The following is a 22,256-nucleotide window of genomic DNA, read 5'->3' on the forward strand; positions in this document are numbered from 1 at the left end:
GTTCTGTCCAGGAATCCCAAGTGGTTGGATGTGCCATGCATGGGGTACTGGGGACCTGTTCTGTCAAGGAATCCCCAAGTGGTTGGATGTGCCATGCATGGGGTACTGGGGACCTGTTCTGTCCTGGAATCCCCAAGTGGTTGGATGTGCCATGCATCGGGTACTGGGGACCTGTTCTGTCAAGGAATCCCAAGTGGTTGGATGTGCCATGCATGGGGTACTGGGGACCTGTTCTGTCCTGGAATCCCCAAGTGGTTGGATGTGCCATGCATGGGGTCAGGGGACCTATTCTGTCCTGGAATCCCCAAGTGGTTGGATGTGCCATGCATTGGGTACTGGGGACCTGTTCTGTCCTGGAATCCCCAAGTGGTTGGATGTGCCATGCATGGGGTACTGGGGACCTGTTCTGCCCAGGAAGCCCCAAGTGGTTGAATGTGCCATGCATGGGGTACTGGGGACCTATTCTGTCCAGGAAGCCCCAAGTGGTTGGATGTGCCATGCATGGGGTACTGGGGACCTGTTCTGTCCTGGAATCCCAAGTGGTTGGATGTGCCATGCATGGGGTACTGGGGACCTATTCTGTCCAGGAATCCCCAAGTGGTTGGATGTGCCATGCATGGGATACTGGGGACCGGTTCTGTCCAGGAATCCCCAAGTGGTTGGATTTGCCATGCATGGGGTACTGGGGACCTATTCTGTCCAGGAATCCCAAGTGGTTGGATGTGCCATGCATGGGGTACTGGGGACCTGTTCTGTCCAGGAATCCCCAAGTGGTTGGATGTGCCATGCATAGGGTACTGGGGACCTGTTCTGTCCTGGAATCCCCAAGTGGTTGGATGTGCCATGCATGGGGTACTGGGGACCTGTTCTGTCAAGGAATGCCCAAGTGGTTGGATGTGCCATGCATGGGGTACTGGGGACCTATTCTGTCCTGGAATGCCCAAGTGGTTGGATGTGCCATGCATGGGGTACTGGGGACCTGTTCTGTCCTGGAATCCCCAAGTGGTTGGATGTGCCATGCATGGGGTACTGGGGACCTGTTCTGTCCAGATAGCCCCAAATGGTTGGATGTGCCATGCATGGGGTACTGGGGACCTATTCTGTCAAGGAATCCCAAAGTGGTTGGATGTGCCATGCATCGGGTACTGGGGACCTGTTCTGTCCAGATAGCCCCAAATGGTTGGATGTGCCATGCATGGGGTACTGGGGACCTATTCTGCCCAGGAATCCCAAATGGTTGGATGTGCCATGCATGGGGTACTGGGGACCTGTTGTATCTTGATAGCCTCAAATGGTTGGATGTGCCATGCATAGGGTACTGGGGACCTATTCTGCCTAGGAATCCCAAATGGTTGGATGTGCCATGCATGGGGTACTGGGGACCTATTCTGCCTAGGAATCCCAAATGGTTGGATGTGCCGTGCATGGGGTACTGGGGACCTGTTCTGTCCTGGAATCCCCAAGTGGTTGGATGTGCCATGCATGGGGTACTGGGGACCTGTTCTGTCCTGGAATCCCCAAGTGGTTGAATGTGCCATGCATGGGGTACTGGGGACCTGTTCTGTCCTGGAATCCCCAAGCTGTTGGATGTGCCATGCATGGGGTACTGGGGACCTGTTCTGTCCAGGAATCCCAAGTGGTTGGATGTGCCATGCATGGGGTACTGGGGACCTATTCTGTCCTGGAATCCCCAAGCTGTTGGATGTGCCATGCATGGGGTACTGGGGACCTGTTCTGTCCTGGAATCCCCAAGTGGTTGGATGTGCCATGCATGGGGTACTGGGGACCTGTTCTGCCCAGGAAGCCCCAAGTGGTTGAATGTGCCATGCATGGGGTACTGGGGACCTATTCTGTCCAGGAAGCCCCAAGTGGTTGGATGTGCCATGCATGGGGTACTGGGGACCTGTTCTGTCCTGGAATCCCAAGTGGTTGGATGTGCCATGCATGGGGTACTGGGGACCTATTCTGTCCAGGAATCCCCAAGTGGTTGGATGTGCCATGCATGGGATACTGGGGACCGGTTCTGTCCAGGAATCCCCAAGTGGTTGGATTTGCCATGCATGGGGTACTGGGGACCTATTCTGTCCAGGAATCCCAAGTGGTTGGATGTGCCATGCATGGGGTACTGGGGACCTGTTCTGTCCAGGAATCCCCAAGTGGTTGGATGTGCCATGCATGGGGTACTGGGGACCTATTCTGTCAAGGAATCCCCAAGTGGTTGGATGTGCCATGCATAGGGTACTGGGGACCTATTCTGCCGAGGAATCCCAAGTGGTTGGATGTGCCATGCAAGGGGTACTGGGGACCTATTCTGTCCAGGAATCCCCAAGTGGTTGAATGTGCCATCATGGGGTACTGGGGACCTGTTCTGTCAAGGAATCCCAAGTGGTTGGATGTGCCATGCATGGGGTACTGGGGACCTGTTCTGTCCAGGAATGCCCAAGTGGTTGGATGTGCCATGCATGGGGTACTGGGGACCTGTTCTGCCCTGGAATCCCAAAGCTGTTGGATGTGCCATGCATGGGGTACTGGGGACCTACTCTGTCCTGGAATCCCAAGTGGTTGGATGTGCCATGCATGGGGTACTGGGGACCTGTTCTGTCCAGGAATCCCCAAGCTGTTGGATGTGCCATGCATGGGGTACTGGGGACCTATTCTGTCCTGGAATCCCCAAGTGGTTGGATGTGCCATGCATGGGGTACTGGGGACCTATTCTGTCCAGGAATCCCCAAGTGGTTGGATGTGCCATGCATGGGGTACTGGGGACCTGTTCTGCCCAGGAAGCCCCAAGTGGTTGAATGTGCCATGCATGGGGTACTGGGGACCTGTTCTGCCCAGGAAGCCCCAAGTGGTTGAATGTGCCATGCATGGGGTACTGGGGACCTGTTCTGCCCTGGAATCCCCAAGTGGTTGGATGTGCCGTGCATGGGGTACTGGGGACCTGTTCTGTCCAGGAATCCCCAAGTGGTTGGATGTGCCATGCATGGAGTACTGGGGACCTATTCTGCTGAGGAATCCCAAGTGGTTAGATGTGCCATGCAAGGGGTACTGGGGACCTATTCTGTCCAGGAATCCCCAAGTGGTTGAATGTGCCATCATGGGGTACTGGGGACCTGTTCTGTCCAGGAATCCCAAGTGGTTGGATGTGCCATGCATGGGGTACTGGGGACCTATTCTGTCAAGGAATCCCCAAGTGGTTGAATGTGCCATCATGGGGTACTGGGGACCTGTTCTGTCCAGGAATCCCAAGTGGTTGGATGTGCCATGCATGGGGTACTGGGGACCTATTCTGTCCAGGAATCCCCAAGTGGTTGAATGTGCCATCATGGGGTACTGGGGACCTGTTCTGCCCTGGAATCCCCAAGTGGTTGGATGTGCCGTGCATGGGGTACTGGGGACCTATTCTGTCCTGGAATCCCCAAGTGGTTGGATGTGCCAGCGTACTCACATAAGCAGCATCTTCTCCCGAGCCTCATCATTCTGCCGCAGTTGATTCAGCTCCAGTATTTCTTTGGTTAGGAATTTGTTCTGTAGCTCATAAGCTTGGCAAGAATCCTATTCAAGGAGAAGAACATATTGAACATCACCTTTAACAGCTGATAGTGCTGACACTATTTGTTCCTTCCGAGGAAGCTTGTCATAAACACCAAAATATAGACTGTCACGTAAATATTTGGTCTTATAGGAGGGCGCTCACAAAGATTACTTTACAATTCAACCCCACTCCTCTTTAAAAGGCCTTTAAAAGTTAATTTCTACTTTGTTTACCCATCAGGAATTAGGCAGTACAACAGACAAGTTACAATACTATACACATCACAATACATACAGTAGATGAAGTAACGGTAAACCTAGGCATTTGGGGTGAAAATTCAACAAACATGATGACAAACACTGAAAATTACATCATGCATTGAATTTTACTGTGCATAATCACAACACACATAGCATACTACTGATAAGAATGTCACATTTTTAATAAACTAACGTCATAACAAACTGATATCCATTATAAACTTTGATACAAGTGCAATACACCAGTCTCTGTCAACTTGTCCCCTTTAAAGCAATAACCACATGTAAAATATGCATCTAGGCCTGCAACATCAAATGCAGGACTGAATAGCTATCAAGAACAAAGACATCACTCGACAGAAAGACAAAGACCCGGATGTTGATGAAGATAATCGTATGTAGAGTACATGCGCGTAAAATATTACTACAGTTACTTTCTATCGGACATCATTTTTTCACTGATGCATCAAACTTGGAAATGTCCTCTACATGTCTAAAATAAAATCTTTTGAAAGCTTGACTAAGGGCTTGAATGTTGTAATCCTGATCTAACAACTTTAGAGCAAGTGTATATGATGCTCATTGAAAAACATGAAAAACATCGTCTTACTCTTAATGTTTCTAACTCTTTGGTATTAGGTATAATCACAGGAGCAGGCAGCGTTGGACTAGGTAAGGGTGACACAGAGTTCTTGCCCTTGAGTTTCTCCAGTTCATAGATTTGATTGGTCAGTTTCATGATGATCTGGTCCTTCGCTTCCAACATGTCCTGGTACATGATGACCTGCTCCCGCTGTGTCTTCAGCTCGGACTCCTGAATCCTGTAACACAGAACATAGTCCGTGAAAAAAAACAATTCTCAGAGGTACGGATCAGAGGAAAATGACTTTTTTAAGTTCAAAATCAATGGATGAAAGGCATATGGACAAAACCTTTTCTTGGTGGACAAGGTCAAAGGACAAAACCTTGGAGAACATGGACAAGGGAGATAGTTCTATGGACAGTCTATTACAATGACTGCGACGTTTCGGTGTAGATACTATCAACATCATCAAGCCAGTGATGTATAGAAATGTGAAGTCTCTACACATTCATTGTAAAAAAGAAGTTGTACATCCATAGAATGATCTCCCTTGTTCATCATACCAACTTCTAAACACCACGAAAAGAAGTTACTTGGAGAACTTGGTCAACGGACAAAATCTTTCCTTGGAGGACATGGTCAATGGATAAAAGCTTTTTGGAGAGCAAGGCAAATGGACCTTATCTTGGGCATAGCAATGGTTACAACTTCTGTGGAAACAAAAGTCAATGGATAAAACCATCTCAAGGTCAAGGTCAAGGTCACCTCCTCCGAGTGCAGGCAATGGACAAACCTTCTCCAAGGACATTTGGATGATACCTGGTCAATGGACAATGAACAAAATTGTTTCATGGAGGACATGGTCAATGAGAAAAGTCTTCCGACAGGAAAAGGTTCTGATGCGACCTCTGAAGGGATGCTCTCACATCCCGGTGTAGAAATAGCGAGCACTAACATCTATATGAAAACAATGGAGTGGTGCTAGTTTGTTTCCAGGTATTTATATATACATGTCAGTTATGATAGGCATCAGTAATAACTTGCATGATGTATGCTACATGTAATATGGCAAATAAAACTTGGCTCGTGATTTATGTTATAGGTCCAGATTCTTACTATGTTTTGTTTGTTTGTTTGTTTGTTGTACCAAACAATTATGCATCAAAAGTGTTCTTATCAAATTGTGTCTCACAAAATTTAATGTATTTAGATATTAAATATTTAGGAGTATGTCATGATATTTAAAAACGTAAGGACTGATCAGGGAAAAGCACATGATGCTATGATACAAGCTCCAGGCACTGGACAGCTGGGAAATACACCCTCTGCCACAGAGGGAATACAGATAACATGGCAGACACACAAAACAGATTCCAATAACACATGGCATCCTTCAGACATTTGCAATGACACAAGTACAGGATGTTTGTGAAATCCATTGAGAGTTTGTTTGTTGTTTAACACCGCACTCAGCAATATTCCAGCTATATGACGCTGGTCTGTAAATAATCGAGTCTGGACCAGACAATCCAGCAATTGATATCATGAGCATCGATCACTGCAATTGGGATACAATGATACGCATCAACCAAGTCAGCGAGCCCAACCACCTGATCAAGTTAGTCGCCTCTTACGACAAACTTGGTTGCCTTTTACAGCAAGTATGGGTTGCTGAAGACCTATTCTGACGGGGATCTTCACGGGTGCCATTGAGAGTAGGGGTGTCATGTTACATCTACCTTAGGTTGGTTTTTATGTTTTGTTGTTTAACACCACTCAGCAATAATCCAGCTGTATTAAGACGGTTTGTAAATAATCGAGTCTGGGCCAGACAATCCAGTGATTGACATCATCAGCATCGATCTATACAATTGGGATACGAGGTTGCATCACCCAAGTCAGTGCGTCTGACCACAACATGGATTGCCAAAGACCAACTCTCACCCGGATCGTCTGGGGTCACCTACTTCATGTATAGACACTGATCATAATACGTCAGGTCAGGACATGATGCATATTGCGAAAACAAAATTTGTGCCATCCGTGACAATGCAACCCGGCTTATACAAGGTTTGCCGTCAACTAGTGAAATTCCATGACTTTTTTTATCTAGATTCATTCCATAAGGACAATGCAATAAGATTTAGCCTTTTGTTTCATGATTAGGTAACACTAGCCAGAGTAGATATCAGACTTGGTTATTGCAAGATGGATTATTGCAAGAAATATTTCTTTATGATCGCGGATACAAAATCAAAATCGTGTATCACATCGTGTAACTACATGATGCAACACCTGACCTGACCTCCAAGATGCCGAACTGAGAGCATTCATTAATCTATTCGCATATGCTAAAAATACTGGTAAATACAACTGATAATCACATATTTTATTTGTCTGTAACAAACGTCTATATATCACTGTAAGGAATTATTAATGAAGGGTTGGCTGCTGAAATCCAGTAACAAAATTTACTTATTATTTTGGAAAAGTTGGAAGAACATTATTTCTTGATAAGGTTCAGATGTTGTGTTTCTTATGCCCATCAAATTATACAGGGAATTATATGTCTATGAACAATCAATTTGCTACTTACAAAAACATAAAATATCTATTATTATGAACTCATAAAGATATGAATAAAATATACAAATCACCAACAAATAACATTTGATCCATTGAACACAGACCAAATTCTCACAAGAATGCCACCAAAATAGGAACACAATATACCTTTACTGAAAAATGGATACTTACTTAGTGATGCGCATCTGTGAACATGCATTCAGCATTACAATCATCAAGAGACGAAACAACTGTTTTACCTTGGCGCAAAGTACTCCTCGTATCACATTCTGATGCAAATACATGTATATACCATGCACAACATGCATGACATGCATTTTTGGATTTATATCCCGATACATCTCAATCATTTTATTCATGATGCTGCATACAACTCATTCATCATGTCCAGGATATATGCAACTTATTAGTGACATATTTAACTCATTCACAGTATGCATAACTCATGATATCAGAGGTTTGTCTTGGGTTCCAAAACGATGTCCCCTTGTCATGTCAAATGGGGGAAAAATCTATATTTTTTTCAAAATTGGTAAATTCAGAAGTATTGTCAAATTGGGGAAAATCTATTTTTTCTTCAAAATTGGTAAATTCAGAAGTATTGTCAAATTGGGGAAAATCTTCATTTTCTTCAAAATTGGTAAATTCAGAAATATAACATTGAATTTGACATACCATATTCGACGTAATAAGCGCCCAGCTCGCTCTCAAAATTAGAAATAGGGGGCTCTTATTAGAATATAATTTTGGTGAGAAAAAAAAAAGAGTTGAAAGATTGTAAATTTCGTAGTCTATGCTGACAGCCTGAAATGATACAAAAGAAAAGTCTGTGCGTATTATACACGACAGATATATTTTCCAAAATTTAATTTCCCATAATTAAGGGTGCATATAACACACGTGCGCGTATTATATACAAATAAATAAGTCTTGTGTACATTCATCTATCGGAAAGGGTGCTAATTGGGATTGTTCACTAGCCAGTTTATAAGCAAATATCGCCATGGGCCTTATTAAAGCGGGGCGCTTATTACGTCAAATACAGTAGTAGTCAATGCAATACTTTTAAAATAAGCATTAAAGCCTCTTCCTCTATTCTGCTCCTGTTACCAGTTACATGAGTGCAAACAGCATGAATTGGGAAATGTTTAATTCCAATGTGGGAATATTTACTGACATTTGCTGACAACTTGGGGCCAAATATCGGCCTCCAAGCAAGTCAAGATAAATCCCTGGATACATGCAACTTATTAATGATATAAACAATTCATCAGCATGATTAGTGACATGTGGAACTCATTCATGACATAGACAATTCTTTCGTGATATCTTTAACTCACGTACGACATATGCAACTCATTCATGGATATATGCAACTCATCAATGATATAAAGATGGGAAAAACAAGGGAACAATTAAATATATTACGTAATGAGTTCAATAAATATAATTTATATAAAATAATAAAGTCAATGAGTGATATGTTCACATCTGGGGTTTACTAAATTGCTGAATAGTAGCGTGGGTACATACTAAGTTTCATATCAAACACCTTATTCTCCTTGTGGAAGTCCCCTTATTTCATCCCATCTTTATTCATGGCAAACTAACATGACACATGACGACCATGGGAAAAATGGGCAACATGACAAGGAATGCTTACTTCACCATCTTGCCTTTCCTGAAAACAGCCGAATATATAGGAATCTCCTGTACAGAGCTGTGTGCAATACAGTTTATACAGAGGATATCGTGCCAGTACAAACATACAGTAGACATCTGGGCTATTAACACTTTTTCAATTAGTATCAACACTTCAAAATATGTGATAGGGCTGAACAATCTCATGAAGTGCTTCTTCCTGAGGCAAGGGAGGTAACTGACTATAAAACTCCAGTTAATCACCCTTGCTGAATTAGGCTGGAATTATGGAGTTATATTTTGTCTGGACTAATGATCCAATCATAGTCCATGCATAGTCCAATCAAAATCGCATAACAAAAATCGACAAATGGTTTGTCAACTGCCACGCAGATGTCGGTCCATTGCAGGATTTGTAAAGCATGTGTACCGTCAACTCGTTGTCAACAAATATTTTCCAAATCCTTTCATGTTTCTAATCAAGGTGCTCACATGATTTGATGCACTTTGCACAGTAAAACCTGTTTGTTTTACAATATAGATCTTGATTATCAATTTGATCGTCTTGACTGGGCGCCGCCATCTTGTTTGAAGCAAATGCAAGTGATATGAGAGGTGGAATCTGATTGGTAAATAAGAGGGACATAGAAGGGACATAACTCTTAATAGCCACTGGCGGCGCAACTATCGAGTGCCAGGCAGGGTAACAACAAGTACCATCTTTTAGCTTCTTTTGGTTTGACGTGGCCAAGACGACCAAAGAGGTAATGCCGCCATGAACAGTATTTCAGTTATACCATAGTATGTCAGCATGATGAGGGAGTTCTGTGTATGTTTGGGGATTGGAAACCCATGAACGTAGGTTTCCAGCATGTCAGAGGCAGACTTTAAACACTATGGTGGATGTGAGTGGCTTTGGTTTATGGCACTTGGAATAGAACATCAGTTTTCTGGGGGACGAAAGCCCGACCACTGTAATGAAACCCACGAGCACAGGTATGGTGCTGACAGACCTAGAAACCAGGACAACCCGGAGTTCAAACTCTTTCCCAAATCAGTTTATGTCCAATATTCACGTTATTCCTTTGTTGCCCAAGCCTAATATCAACAGTGTATAATTTCAACCATTTATAACAGTCACGCATAAAATTTGAGTTTATCTGAAAATGTTCTAGTAAACCAGCAATACCTGTTATCTCCTGTATTTCTGATTGAAAAAGTTTAACGTATGAGTACATCCAGATATCAATAGGTTTTTGTTTGTTTGTTTGTTGTTTAACACCGCACTCAGCAATATTCCAGGTATATGACGTCAGTCCGTAAATAATCAAGTCTGGACCAAACAATCCAGTGATTGACATCATCAGCATCAATCCACGCAATTTGGATACGATGACCTGCATCAACAAAGTTAGCGAGCATGACCATCCGATCCCATTAGTCGCCTCTTACAACAAGCAAAGTCGTCTCTTACAGTAGCATGGGTTGCTGAAGACCTATTCTACCCCTGCTCTTCACGGGTTAGATATTGACAGGTAAACATAGTAAACATAGTAAACATTTTTGTCTTGTTCAAGCAGGACTACCTACAAACTCTGGAGACTAGTGAAATAAAGAGTAAACTAGTTCTCTGGACTAGTCTTAGGCTGGGGATTGGTTAGACACTGACAAGACCCGCAGAGCTAACTTTCACAAAACCACCTCAGCACTACAACTATTGTAAGCCTATGTTAAAGTATAGGGTTTACAACAGACTTATCGCTGAAATAGTTTTCTGCAAGTGGGGGCAGGAATCAGGGAAAACATGCCAGTGGTGCACCCTCAGTCAGTGTCAGGAGGGTGAGAGGTAACACAAACGCAGCCAGCAGCTAGCAAATGCGAAGGGTTATGTGGAAATCTCTTAACCAATCACCTTTTCCCATTTTTATTACATTTCATTAAAAATACTGGCCAACTGAGTATCCATGTTTACCAACAGTCTTCCCACAGTCAGTACAATTTACACTGGAGTGAGTCCAGTTAAGACAGCTGCCTTTTGTAGGTGTCTGTAGAACTACATTGTATGTCTGTTGTAAAAAAACTCAAAAACAATTTAGCATACAGATTGCAAGATAGTTGAATTGTCTGTTCACTGACATAATGTAAGCTGTAACTATGGTAACATAACATAAAATATAGATAAGGAATAACAAATAAAGCATGGCTGATTGTTTCACGTGATATTGCCAAACTAGAGATTCAAAATTACCAATTGCCACAATCAAGGGGAGATAACTTTCAGTCACATTGCTTTGCTCTGGATCTGATGGTTGTATTTTTTTTTTTTTTTTTTTTTTTTTTTTATTGTTCCTGGTAAAAGTACATCATGTTTTGATAAGAGTCGAAATACATGACCAGGGTTTTTTAAGAAAGTACATATCATTCACACACATCCATACACACATTCACACTCACTAGAAGCTTTAGTACTTATGAAGACAGAATGCAGGATATATATTTAGTAAAATTTTGGAATAGCAAATGTTTATATTTTCAAAAGGTTTTCATAAGGAGCCCATTTCGTATAGAATTCAGTCTGTTTGGCTTTATTAAAGTGTCCATATTTTTCTATTTGGTAATAATATTTAACCTCATTTTGGAAATGTGTAATGGTTGGTTGGTTATTTTTCATTTTGCATCTATAAATGTGAAATTTGGCCAATAAGAGTATCAGATCAAAAATATCATCGGTGTGGAAATGTTTTGAAAAGCCAAAAAGAATTAGGTCTGAAGTAAGATTTATCTTGCCAGTATGTGGACACTTGGATTCAATCCATTGTGAAAATCTTTTCCAGAAATTTTTGCTGACCCTACAGTCCCAAAACAGATGTTGGATAGATTCTGGCTCGGCATTACAGAAAGTACATAGACAGTTGTCAACAATATGCATCTTGAGTAGATAAGTATTAACAGGTAGAATTCTATGGAGCAATCTAAGCTGAAACCATCTAAGTTTAGGGTCTGGAGTAGTTTTGTGTGCTCTAAAAATAAGCTAGGCCAGTTCATATCCATTAAAAGTTCCTCTTCCCACTTGTCAATAACTTTTAAGCTTTCATCGGTTTGACTTATTACATAGTAATATTTCTTTGAGCCTTTTTTACATGAAAAGATCTGATGGTTGTAGGTTCTACATGTTTCCCTGATAATGGGTCTTGGTTTGTCAGCACACCATACCTGTGTGTGGGTTTCATGTACATTGAAAGTCACATTCAAAAACGACATGCCAAAACGCAGTTAAATGCAACGAACACACTTCAAAATGTCATTACTCCGTCTGCTGTTATTCTGGTATACAAATCAAACCTTTTTTCAAAGTACAAATAGCAAATGCAGCCAGCTAGACTTTCGACTTACTTTGTGTTTTGTTTCAGTTGTGAGCATTCCTCATCCAGGCTGGACATGCTGTGCCTCATCTCCACGATGTGCTTGTCTCGCTGACGCAGCATCTCATGCCTGTCCTCGCCTGACTTGCTGCCCACTTCTCTCCTAACACAACACATACAATTCTAAATTGTCCAAAAATAGTGAGTGAGTGAGTATGGTTTTACGCCACTTTTAGCAATATTCCAGCAATATCACGGCAGGGGACACCAGAAATGGGCTTCACACATTGTACCCATGTTGGGAATCGAACCCGGATCTGCAGCGTGACGAGCTAACGCTTTAACCACTAGACTAACCGACCACCCCTCCAAAAAATAGAAGGTGACAACCTGACACAAAGATAGTGAAATATATTTCAGAAATGGAAATTAGCATCAAGTCATTTTGTCCTCACGACTACATCTACCATTTGGGATAATACAGTAAACTATGGTTATTACAAACTCAAAGCGACCACTAATTTCAGTTCTTGATAGCTGTAGTTTGTTATAAGCATTTCGACTGAATTCCCCCCTGTAGTTATCGCATTTAAAGGCAGAATATATCCACTTCAAATCACTGTTTTACTATTGTTAATTGAGGGTGTTGGGTGTTAATTTGGGTCAGGGTGTCAGTACTTAATCCAGTTAATCTACTTGCCTTCAATTATTTTGTAGAATTTTCCTATTCGGAATATTCTATAAGTAATACATTACCACTGTTATACCGAGGCTGTTGTCTCCCACAACTGCTGCTATAGCGAAATCTACCACAGAGATCTCAATTACCTCATGCAGCACGTGCGTAGCCACCTAGCTGCCATGTGACACCCTTCACTCGTCTCCTTCGCTTGCGTTAGCAAGACGTGTATCCTACTGCTGAATCGTTCCTCGAATATTCGGTGATATTTATTATAGTTTATTCTCTAATAAACTGTGCTTTTATTGGGCGTTGCGGTAGCTACGCTTGGATATAATTTTCCCGCCAAACGGAGAATTTTTCCCGTCCTTTTTTCTCTATACTTGCGGGGTTCGCGTATGCACGTTGTGTTTTACGTTTCCCCTGTTCTTGTATGTTTTGGGGGTTAACATCACTTACCGTATTCGACGTAATAAGCGCCCAGGGCGCTCTCAAAATTAGAAATAGGGGTCTCTTATTAGAATATTATTTTGGTGGAAAAAAACAGATTTGAAATTTAAATTTCGTGGATTATACTGACAACCGGAACTGTGTATATACGACAGATATATTTTCAAGAATGTAATTGCCCATAATTAAGGGTGCATACAACACACGAGTGCATATTATACACTAAGAGATAAGTCTTTTGTACATTGATCAATCGGAAGGGGTGCTAATTGGGATTGTTCACTTGCCAATATATTAGCAAATATTGCCGTGGGCGCTAATTAGAGCGGGGGCGCTTATTACGTCGAATACGGTATTTCCCTATATGTTATATGTGTATGTTATATGTTCACATTGCTCGTTTATTTTCTTGTGAAAATGCTCGTTTGTGAATCATTGTGGTGCGTGCGTTGTAACCATGTTTTGCTCTTTGTTCATAGAATCAAACAATGTCTGACATGGAAATGTCCCCGGTTTCAACCCCCTCTACCCCTGCACATCTTCATGGTGTTTATTTTCTGTTATTCCCCTAGCATTTTTTCCTGTTTGTTTGTGTTATTCCCCTAGTCCACATACATGGTGTTGATCTCGGTCCTCTGTACATCCACCTCTTTCTGAAGGAGTTTCACAATCTCCCTGTTGGCCTGAAGCTCCTCTTCTGTGGCCTGCAGGTCATCACGGGCTGTTATCAGGTCCTCGTTTATCTGAACGAACAGTGAGTGAGTGAGTCAGTGTAATCAGGTCCTTGTTTATCTGAACAGTGAGTGAGTGTTATCAGGTCCTTGTTTATCAGAAACAGTGAGTGAGTGAGTGTTATGAGGTCCTTGTTAATCTGAACAAACAGTGAGGAAGTGTTATCAGGTCCTCGTTAATCTGAACAAACAGTGAGTGAAAGTTATCAAGTCCTCGTTAATCTGAACAGTGAGTGAGTGAGTGAGTGAGTGAGTGAGTGAGTGAGTGAGTGAGTGAGTGAGTGAGTGAGTGAGTGAGTGAGTGAGTGTTATCAGGTAAGTAAGGGTTTATTGCCGCTTTGAACAGTATTGCAGTTATATAGCGTGTCATCTTAATGTTGGAGGAAAGCCCGAAGTGATGCAGGTCTCAGCCATTCACCACTTTGGAGAAACCCACAAGCACGGGTATGGTGCTGACAAACCTAGAAACATAATCAGGGCAAACTGGGATTAGTTTCTGGCTCGCCCAAGGGATGCAACACTGCAGAGTGAATTGCAATGCTTTAGATGACTGGGCCCCCTGGGCCCCCCGAGTGTGATCAGATTCTTGTTAATCTGAACAATTAGTCAATGAGTGATTGTTATCAGGAAAGCAAAGTGATGCATGCAGGTCTAACACAGATTTAACACTTTTGTGAAACCAACAAGCATAAGTATGATGCTGACATGATGAAACATATTTAGGGTGAATCTGGGATTTGAACCGACGATGACAGGCTTGACCTGCCTGGACACAAAAGAGTCTGAGGCTTTGAACACTTTGGTGGGTGTGAGTCAGGTTGGTTTAACACTTTGAACAGCATATGATGATACCAAGCTTGATGTGGGAGGAAAGCCTGAAGTGGTGCAAGTCTAATGTGAACTTACATGTTTACAGCGAACACATGTAGGGAAGACAACCTTATTCCGCTGATCCTTATAAACCCCTTCTGTCACAGTGTTGCTTCTCTTGGACGCCAGCTTCTTGAATGTGGACAGAAGTTTCCCCTGGGGGTTGGACTTGGAGACGGGGGAGGTGGGAGACTGGAGTTCTGGGCAAGATTTGAAGGGGGCTGCTGTGTTGTTTGGGGGCAACAGAGTCTCAGTGGGAGGAACCTCGGTCTCCAATAGGGTCCAGTCTTCCCGTGAGGACCCCGAATCTGGGGACAGTGAGCCAGGAGTTTCTGAAACATTGTATTACATTGTTATATAGAAAGATTGGGCACGAGCTATTACTGCCAACTAGTTCACAGCTCACCTGGGACTATATAAGTTATGTAGTCAATTGCCCAAGGGGAGGGGAGTGAGTGAGTACGGTTTTACGCCGCTTTTAGCAATATTCCAGCAATATCACGGCGGGGGACACCAGAAATGGGCTTGACACATTGTACCCATGTCGGGAATCAAACCCGGGTCTTCAGCGTGACGAACGAACGCTTTAACCACTAGGCTACCCGACCGCCCCCTAGGGGAGGGGAGGACATGCGTAATTGGGAACACAAGTATGAGTGAGTGAGTTTGGTTTTACGCCGCTTTTAGCAATATTCCAGCAATTACACGACGTGGGACACCAGAAAATGGGTTTCACACATTGTACCCATGTTGGGAATGGAATCCAGGTCCTCAGTGTGATGAGCGAACACTTTAACCACTAGGCTACCCGACCGCCCTATACAAACAAGTTACATTACCAGTACCATACTTACACAAGAACAAACTTGACCAAGGAACATCATCACTAGTGCCTTCAATATACCCGTTGTAGGCACTAAAACAATAGCCCTGTGGGCACTCTGGAAGAGAACTAATCCCAAGTAAACTATGCCTGTTGTAAGAGTCAACTAAACCAGATAGGGTGGTCAGACACAGTGGCATGGGTGATTGCGTGTAATTGGCTGGTTGGTTTGTTGTTTAACGCCGCACTCAGCAATATTCTAGCTATATGATGGCAGTCTGTAAATAATCGAGTCTGGACCAGACAATCCAGTGATTGATATCATGAGCATTGATCCACGTTATCGGGATCGATGACATGCATCAGCCAAGCCAGACTACCCGATCCTGTTAGTCGCCTCTTATGACAAGCGTAGTCGCCTTTTACGACAAGCATGGGTTGCTGAAGACCTATTCTACCCCGGATCTTCACGGGTCGCGTGTAATTGTACCCATATGGCGTGGGACGTTGCTCATGCTATCAACCACTGGTTTGTCTGAATCATGATTGTTTACACGAATAGGTTAAATAGCGGAAGTTGGACTATTTCTGAGTGCAGCATAAAACAACAAAACAAACAAACTAAAACATCATAAATTATCTACCTCTGTTTCCCTCTCCGGATATTTTGAAGTTGGACCTGATACTAACAACAGCATCTCGGATCTCCTTCTTCAGATTCCACTGAGGTATTTTGCTCCCACTGAAACTCTGCTCCACTTGGATGTTGTCCATGGGAGCTTCCAAGATGACTCTACCACCATCCTCATCATCAACATCATCACCCAACAGGCCACTGATCTGAAGTCTCTTCTGTGCAACAAAATGTTTTATATGTCAGTTTTTCAAACCTGTTTTCACTCAGTTTACTGGCTTTTAACAAGGAACCCATATACCGGTAGCCAGTCACTTCCTGTTTTTTTAAGACATATATCTGTCAGGATGTTATTAAATACAAAAAGCAGACATCCTAGTTCAAATAGTAGATTGGCAGTGTTTGAAATTTAGCACAAAAGTCACAGCCCTCATGTAAAAACTAAACAGTTCAGGGGGTCCCTAGATTCAAATTCTATAGAAGCAAACCTCAAGGTCCACTCTTTATTTCCAACATGGATTAGGGAGAGCCCTTTTTTTGGTCAGTATTGCCTCAGATACATGGAGTGTTATAAACAATGTAAAAAAATAAACAGTTGACAAAGGGCATAAACGTTGCAGGCATACAATCTGCTGTGAAAAGAAAATCTTGAATATGTATCGCATCCATACCCATTTCACAGCATATACATTTAAACATCTGAAACTTGGGTGTCATTCTCATTTGTGTAAATCTAAAGGCACTCTGTAAAATACCCCTATTATCATGATTAAGGCTTCAATTCGGACCACATAGAAATGGATCAGTAACATGCCAATGAAACAGTTACACTATAATTGGAATAAGAACCCAAACCAATGAATCATGAAGTCTGGAACATCATTTTTTTGGTTTTCTCAGTGAGACATACAGTGTCTTAAATTGTCTTTGATCCGAGATAAAAACAAATGACGCTCCGTTTAGAGTAATATTGGCCCTGGTCCTGTATTTCTGACAACCAGCATTTCATATTTACCGGGGTACATGTAATAGGACAGTTGCCATGGTTATGGAAATACCTTGACTGTCCACTGAACCCTCTCTGATGATATGGTGGTCCGTTTCTGGCTGTACTCTCGTCTCTTCCTCTGCAGTTCCTGCAGCCAGTAAACCATCTTGTGTCTCTCCTGGGCATCCAGGTAGTGGATCTTCCCTTCAGACCTGAACACAGACAGGTACAATGCAAGGCTGTTTACATACAGATCTAATGAGGATATTCCAGAATATTCAATTTCAAAATTGTACCAAAATTATTACATCCCCCGATAAAAGCGTTTTATTCCTACCCTTACCCTAACATATGGATAAGCTAATCAAATGGTGTATGTACTGACCTGAGGAATGATTTTTTTTGTTTGTTGTTTAACACCTTACTCAGCAATATTCCCGGTATATGACGACAGTCTGTAAATAATCGAGGCTGGACCAGACAATCCATTGATTGATATCATAAGCATCGATCCACACAATTGCATGCATCAAATCAAGTCAGCAAGCCTGACCACCCGGTCCCGTAAGTCGCCCCTTATGACAAGCATAGTTGCCTCATATGACAGGCAGGGGTTGTTGAAGACCTATTCTACCCCGGATCTTCACGGGTCCCTTACAAATGAAATATGGACTGCTGAAATATGATGGAAATATTGTTAGCTGGGGCCACACTCTTTCGCAGCGATGACTTAGCATTACACCACTGCCACATCCTGATTTGCATATCACATGACTTGACATTTCTCTTGTTTGTAAACAAACGTGCCTATTCTGAAATCAGAGCAGAATGGTCTAATTGAAGCCTTTCAGTGTGCTTTACATATTGTTTTGTATAATCATATCTATATATATGCTATGACAACTGCAACAGTGAGGAGCATGACAAAATATCTTTACGCATATAGTGACGAAATCACTAGCCTCCATGGAGCTTTGGTGACAAATGGAAAAATAGTTTAGTTGGACAATATTAATAATTGGACACTTTTGGAATAAAGTTTCTTTGCCAATAGGTCAGCATATCCTGTTCCAACTGGCACCAGTCACAAACACATGCAAAGGCAAGTCAACCGTTCACCTGCAAAAACACAGGATGAAGCAATGTTGGAGGTAGAATAATCCTACTATTTGAAAGTTCCTTCCCTTGACTCCCGACAAGGGTGACCAAGCCACTCACTCAAACATCACTTCAGTTGTCTGCTTTCTCAAATCTTATGAAGCACAAATATCTCACAGCTAATAATTACACCAATAAGACTAAAAACATGGCATCTGACCCCAACCATTTGATGTCCCCATCATGTCCATATAGTAAATTCACATGCAATTTAAAAGTATCAGAATATATGTGACATGATTGCTATGCTGGATGATAACAAGAACAACATCATGTAACCATGGTAACATTAGTAACATGTTTGTGCAGAAAAGGCATATAACCGCTCATGCATTGTTCAACAAAAAGCTCAACATAAGCTCTGCCAAATTGGTTGTTGTAGCAAATCTCATTTCATTTAGTCACCAAAACACCACTTTGTTTGTATGTCAACAGAAATTGTATGAAGCTATTGTATCAGTCTAGCTGTTTATGTTTACCCAAATAACAATGTTACCACATGGCACTAATTAAACTTGGAATCAGAGCGCGGAGCTCATGTGGAGGCATAATCAGGATAATTGATGTGCATTTAACAGTTTTATTATTCATTAAACTAACATAAATATCATATAATATACCAAATTTAAATTACCTTTACTTCAACAAGATGAAACAATGTAGATTCTATCAGGATCTAAATGCAGCTTCTGTCAGACACTGAGTGAATCATCCTCACATGATTAAAAGTAAAACACGTGCTTCAAGGAAATATTTACATTTAGAGGTCTCTCAAAATAGATGCAATTTAAGAACTCTTAGTTGTCTGTCATAAATCCTACTTGCACAGAGATAAATGAAAAATATTTTATAAAAAATGTCTGAGAATTGCGCATTTATTAATATAAAGAAACAGTTTAATATAATTCACTCAATGACTGATTATTGTAATGACTCGATCAGTACCTGATTTCAAATAAACCCGGCTTGTCCTTCACATTTGGTTCAAATGTAAAGAAGGCATTTGAAATGTCAATCTCTCCGAGAGGCAGCAAATCTTGGGGGTTGCGATAATAGTACAGTTTGCAGGTGTCATCGCCGAAAACAAACCAAAACACTCTGCTAGTTTTCACGAAGCCCAGAGCACCAACTTTGGCCAGCCATCCGCTAAGACGAGTTTCTTCCGGGTAAGTCTCTTTGGTGGTGGTCTTTGATTTGATCTGTGCAGACTCGGTTATATTACTGGGCGATGGAATTTGGCCCTCTTGTGAACTGACTTCATTGCTGTTAGTTTTTTCCGTTGATGAATTAATTGATGACGGGTCGTCAGAAAGTTCACTTTCTTGGGGCACTCCCCCAACACCCGCCATATTGGCTTGGCTTGTTTACTTCCGCTGAAACTTTTCGAAACAACAGTTATTTCCCTTACACAAATCGTTTTATTTCGTGATCGCGTTACAGAACTTGAGTATATGGAGTCACAATTGTGATTGATGTATACACAAGTTAGCATTACAGGACGGTGATCAGTCTCTCTGACTTACTATACAACCAAACGTGTGTAGGCTAAGTCCGACATATCAAGTTAATTATTATTTATGAAGTTCTAAGAGCACAGTACCATTTGCTGGAACATCATCTTTAAAAACAACATTAATAAATTAGCATTGATTCCAGAAACACATGAACAAACTCAGCATCCATATTAAAAGAAGTCATTCCTATCTGGTACTTGAAATACTTTCTTAGAACGCTTTTAATCCTCTCCCGTCTTTCTATGATATTTATTACGCAATGATGCACACACACAAACCGTTTTTCCTAACAAAACTCTACTACTTATCAGAAAAGTATTGTACTCTAGGTCGGAAATCAAAGACTGAAAAACCAAATAACCTAACAACCAATAATATTCAAGCCTCCCCAAGTTAGGAATTTGACATACTATATTTAGATTATATTATTTTGGAATAAATAAAAAATTGTCATTTGCAGTTAGTTAAATTATAGATTATAAATAAACATGCATTTACTGCACATTATTGACACTCTATTATATTCTATCCAAGAACACAACTACAGAAAAAACTTTATTATTTAGTTTCATTCTCCCGGACGTTATTTCGTTGGACCGCATAATGCACATTAGTAGAGGTCTTCATGGATGCAGGGCACCCCAAAATCGTGTGGATATAGAACACAGACCCTGGTATGAAGTCTATAGCAACCCCCGACCCCAAGTGTTGAGTCTATAGCACCTCCCGGATCCCTATAGCCTTACGTCTATAGCACCCCCGATCCCCATTGACAGGGCACCCTCCTCGTATGACGTCTATAGTACCCCCGTGCGGATAAAGGGCACACTCCTCGTATGAAGTCTATGGCACCCCCGTGCGGATATAGGACACCCCCTCGTATGACGTCTATAGCACCCCCGTGCGGATAAAGGGCACCCCCTAGTATGAAGGCTATAGCACCCCCGTGCGGATATATGACACCCCCCTCATATGAAATCTATAGCACCCCCGTGCGGATAAAGGGCACCCCCACGTATGACGTCTATAGCACCCCCCGTGCGGATAAAGGGCACCCTCCTCGTATGAAGTCTTTGGCACCCCCGTGCGGATAAAGGGCACCCCCCACGTATGAAGTCTATAGCACCCCTGTGCGGATAAAGGGCACCACCACGTATGAAGTCTATAGCACCCCTGTGCGGATAAAGGGCGTGCGATGACAATCTTTCACAGCCCCGATATACATATGCGAGTTTTGTCTTAAACATTATAAGAAACGATCATTAGTAAGACATAAAAGCAATTGTGGTCCATTCACTAAAGTTTTCGAATGTGAAATTTATTTCAAAAACTTTAAGCATTATGATCATCTGAAATGTCACGTGAAGACACATAAGCAAAAAGATATCATGTATATCATGTCATATTTCATTCCACAACTTTGATCTTTATAGAAAACATGTTTCTTCATGTTTGTCTGTTTGTTGTTTAAAGCCGCACTAGCATGGGTTGCTGAAGACCTATTCTAACCCGGACCTTCACGGGTCGCGAACTAATGAATCGAAGTATTTAAGATGTTCGCATTACGTCTAGTGCATATCGACGTCGAGCTACAAATGCTCCCTGTCGACGTCGCGGTCGTTGAAGTAGTGGTCTTTGCGCCTCATCCCCCACCTGCTTTACGTGTTTGTATTGACATAGGAATGGAATGATGGGAGTACGATTTCTCACACCCCGTTTGACGCTTAGAACCGTGGTAGATGTGAGTGAGATGAATCGTAAAATCCCCAGATAGTCATTGTAAGGATTTATCTGTAAAAATCGACGATTTTCTCTACGACTTACGGATGTTCGTGATCAAGGCTATTTCATCCCACCTGCCTACTATGATATCATTAGGCAAAATAACCCCACCTATGTATACTTATACTGTTCAATTGGCTTCGTGTGTTATTGGCTTCCACTTCATGTGTTCTCTGTCCTTATTGTTACAGTATTATCCTTCTGTTGTCATTACTTAACCTACTCCCTCATGTATGCAATTGTTGTTACTGCAAGTGTTGTTACTGTTAATCCTTCACCTACTATATATATTCTGTACCATTTTCATCATTCACAGATATCAAAAAGACCTGAACGTATTACGGGCAATTTCAGGCACATCTTGGGGCACATCGAGGGACACTCAGCTGGACCTCTGTAAATCACTTATCAGATCCAAAATAGACTATGGTTGTGAGGCATTTCACTCAGCATCAAATACTGTAATTGAGCCGCCTCGACAGAATACAGTACAAGGCCCTAATGCTGGCCACAGGTGCAGCAACAGGCACTTCACTAGAAGCACTACAAGTAGAAACGGGAGAACCCATTGAAACTAAGAAGAGAGCAGGCAATATTATCGTTCTGGGGACGACCATCAAACCCTTTGTTAAAATGATGTGGCAACACAAAAACACTCGA

The 22,256-nt window shown here is 42.1% G+C and overlaps 1 protein-coding gene across 3 annotated transcripts in view; it reads right to left on the reverse strand.

Moving 5' to 3' along the window:
• The window catches only part of LOC124111094 (TBC1 domain family member 2B-like), a 54,861-nt gene extending 35,201 nt beyond the window's left edge, over positions 1 to 19,660 (reverse strand). Inside the window, exons 1-9 of one of the 3 annotated variants that reach the window (XM_048399565.1) lie at positions 19,246 to 19,660; positions 17,213 to 17,354; positions 16,165 to 16,372; positions 14,734 to 15,005; positions 13,712 to 13,839; positions 11,999 to 12,130; positions 8,628 to 8,645; positions 4,406 to 4,616; positions 3,449 to 3,555 (exon numbers count right to left, since the gene is read on the reverse strand). In XM_048399565.1, coding sequence (XP_048255522.1) covers positions 3,449 to 3,555; positions 4,406 to 4,616; positions 8,628 to 8,645; positions 11,999 to 12,130; positions 13,712 to 13,839; positions 14,734 to 15,005; positions 16,165 to 16,372; positions 17,213 to 17,354; positions 19,246 to 19,649 — 1,622 coding nt within the window. In that variant the 5' untranslated portion in view covers positions 19,650 to 19,660. Of the gene's footprint in view, positions 1 to 3,448; positions 3,556 to 4,405; positions 4,617 to 8,627; positions 8,646 to 11,998; positions 12,131 to 13,711; positions 13,840 to 14,733; positions 15,030 to 16,164; positions 16,373 to 17,212; positions 17,355 to 19,245 lie in introns of all 3 variants that reach the window. The other 2 variants (XM_048399563.1, XM_048399564.1) reach the window with 2 other exon arrangements.
• Positions 19,661 to 22,256: the final 2,596 nt, after the last annotated feature.

This window comes from Haliotis rufescens, unplaced genomic scaffold (genome assembly GCF_023055435.1).
Source record: "Haliotis rufescens isolate VD_foot unplaced genomic scaffold, xgHalRufe1.0.p SCAF_2, whole genome shotgun sequence".
NCBI lineage: Eukaryota > Metazoa > Mollusca > Gastropoda > Lepetellida > Haliotidae > Haliotis > Haliotis rufescens.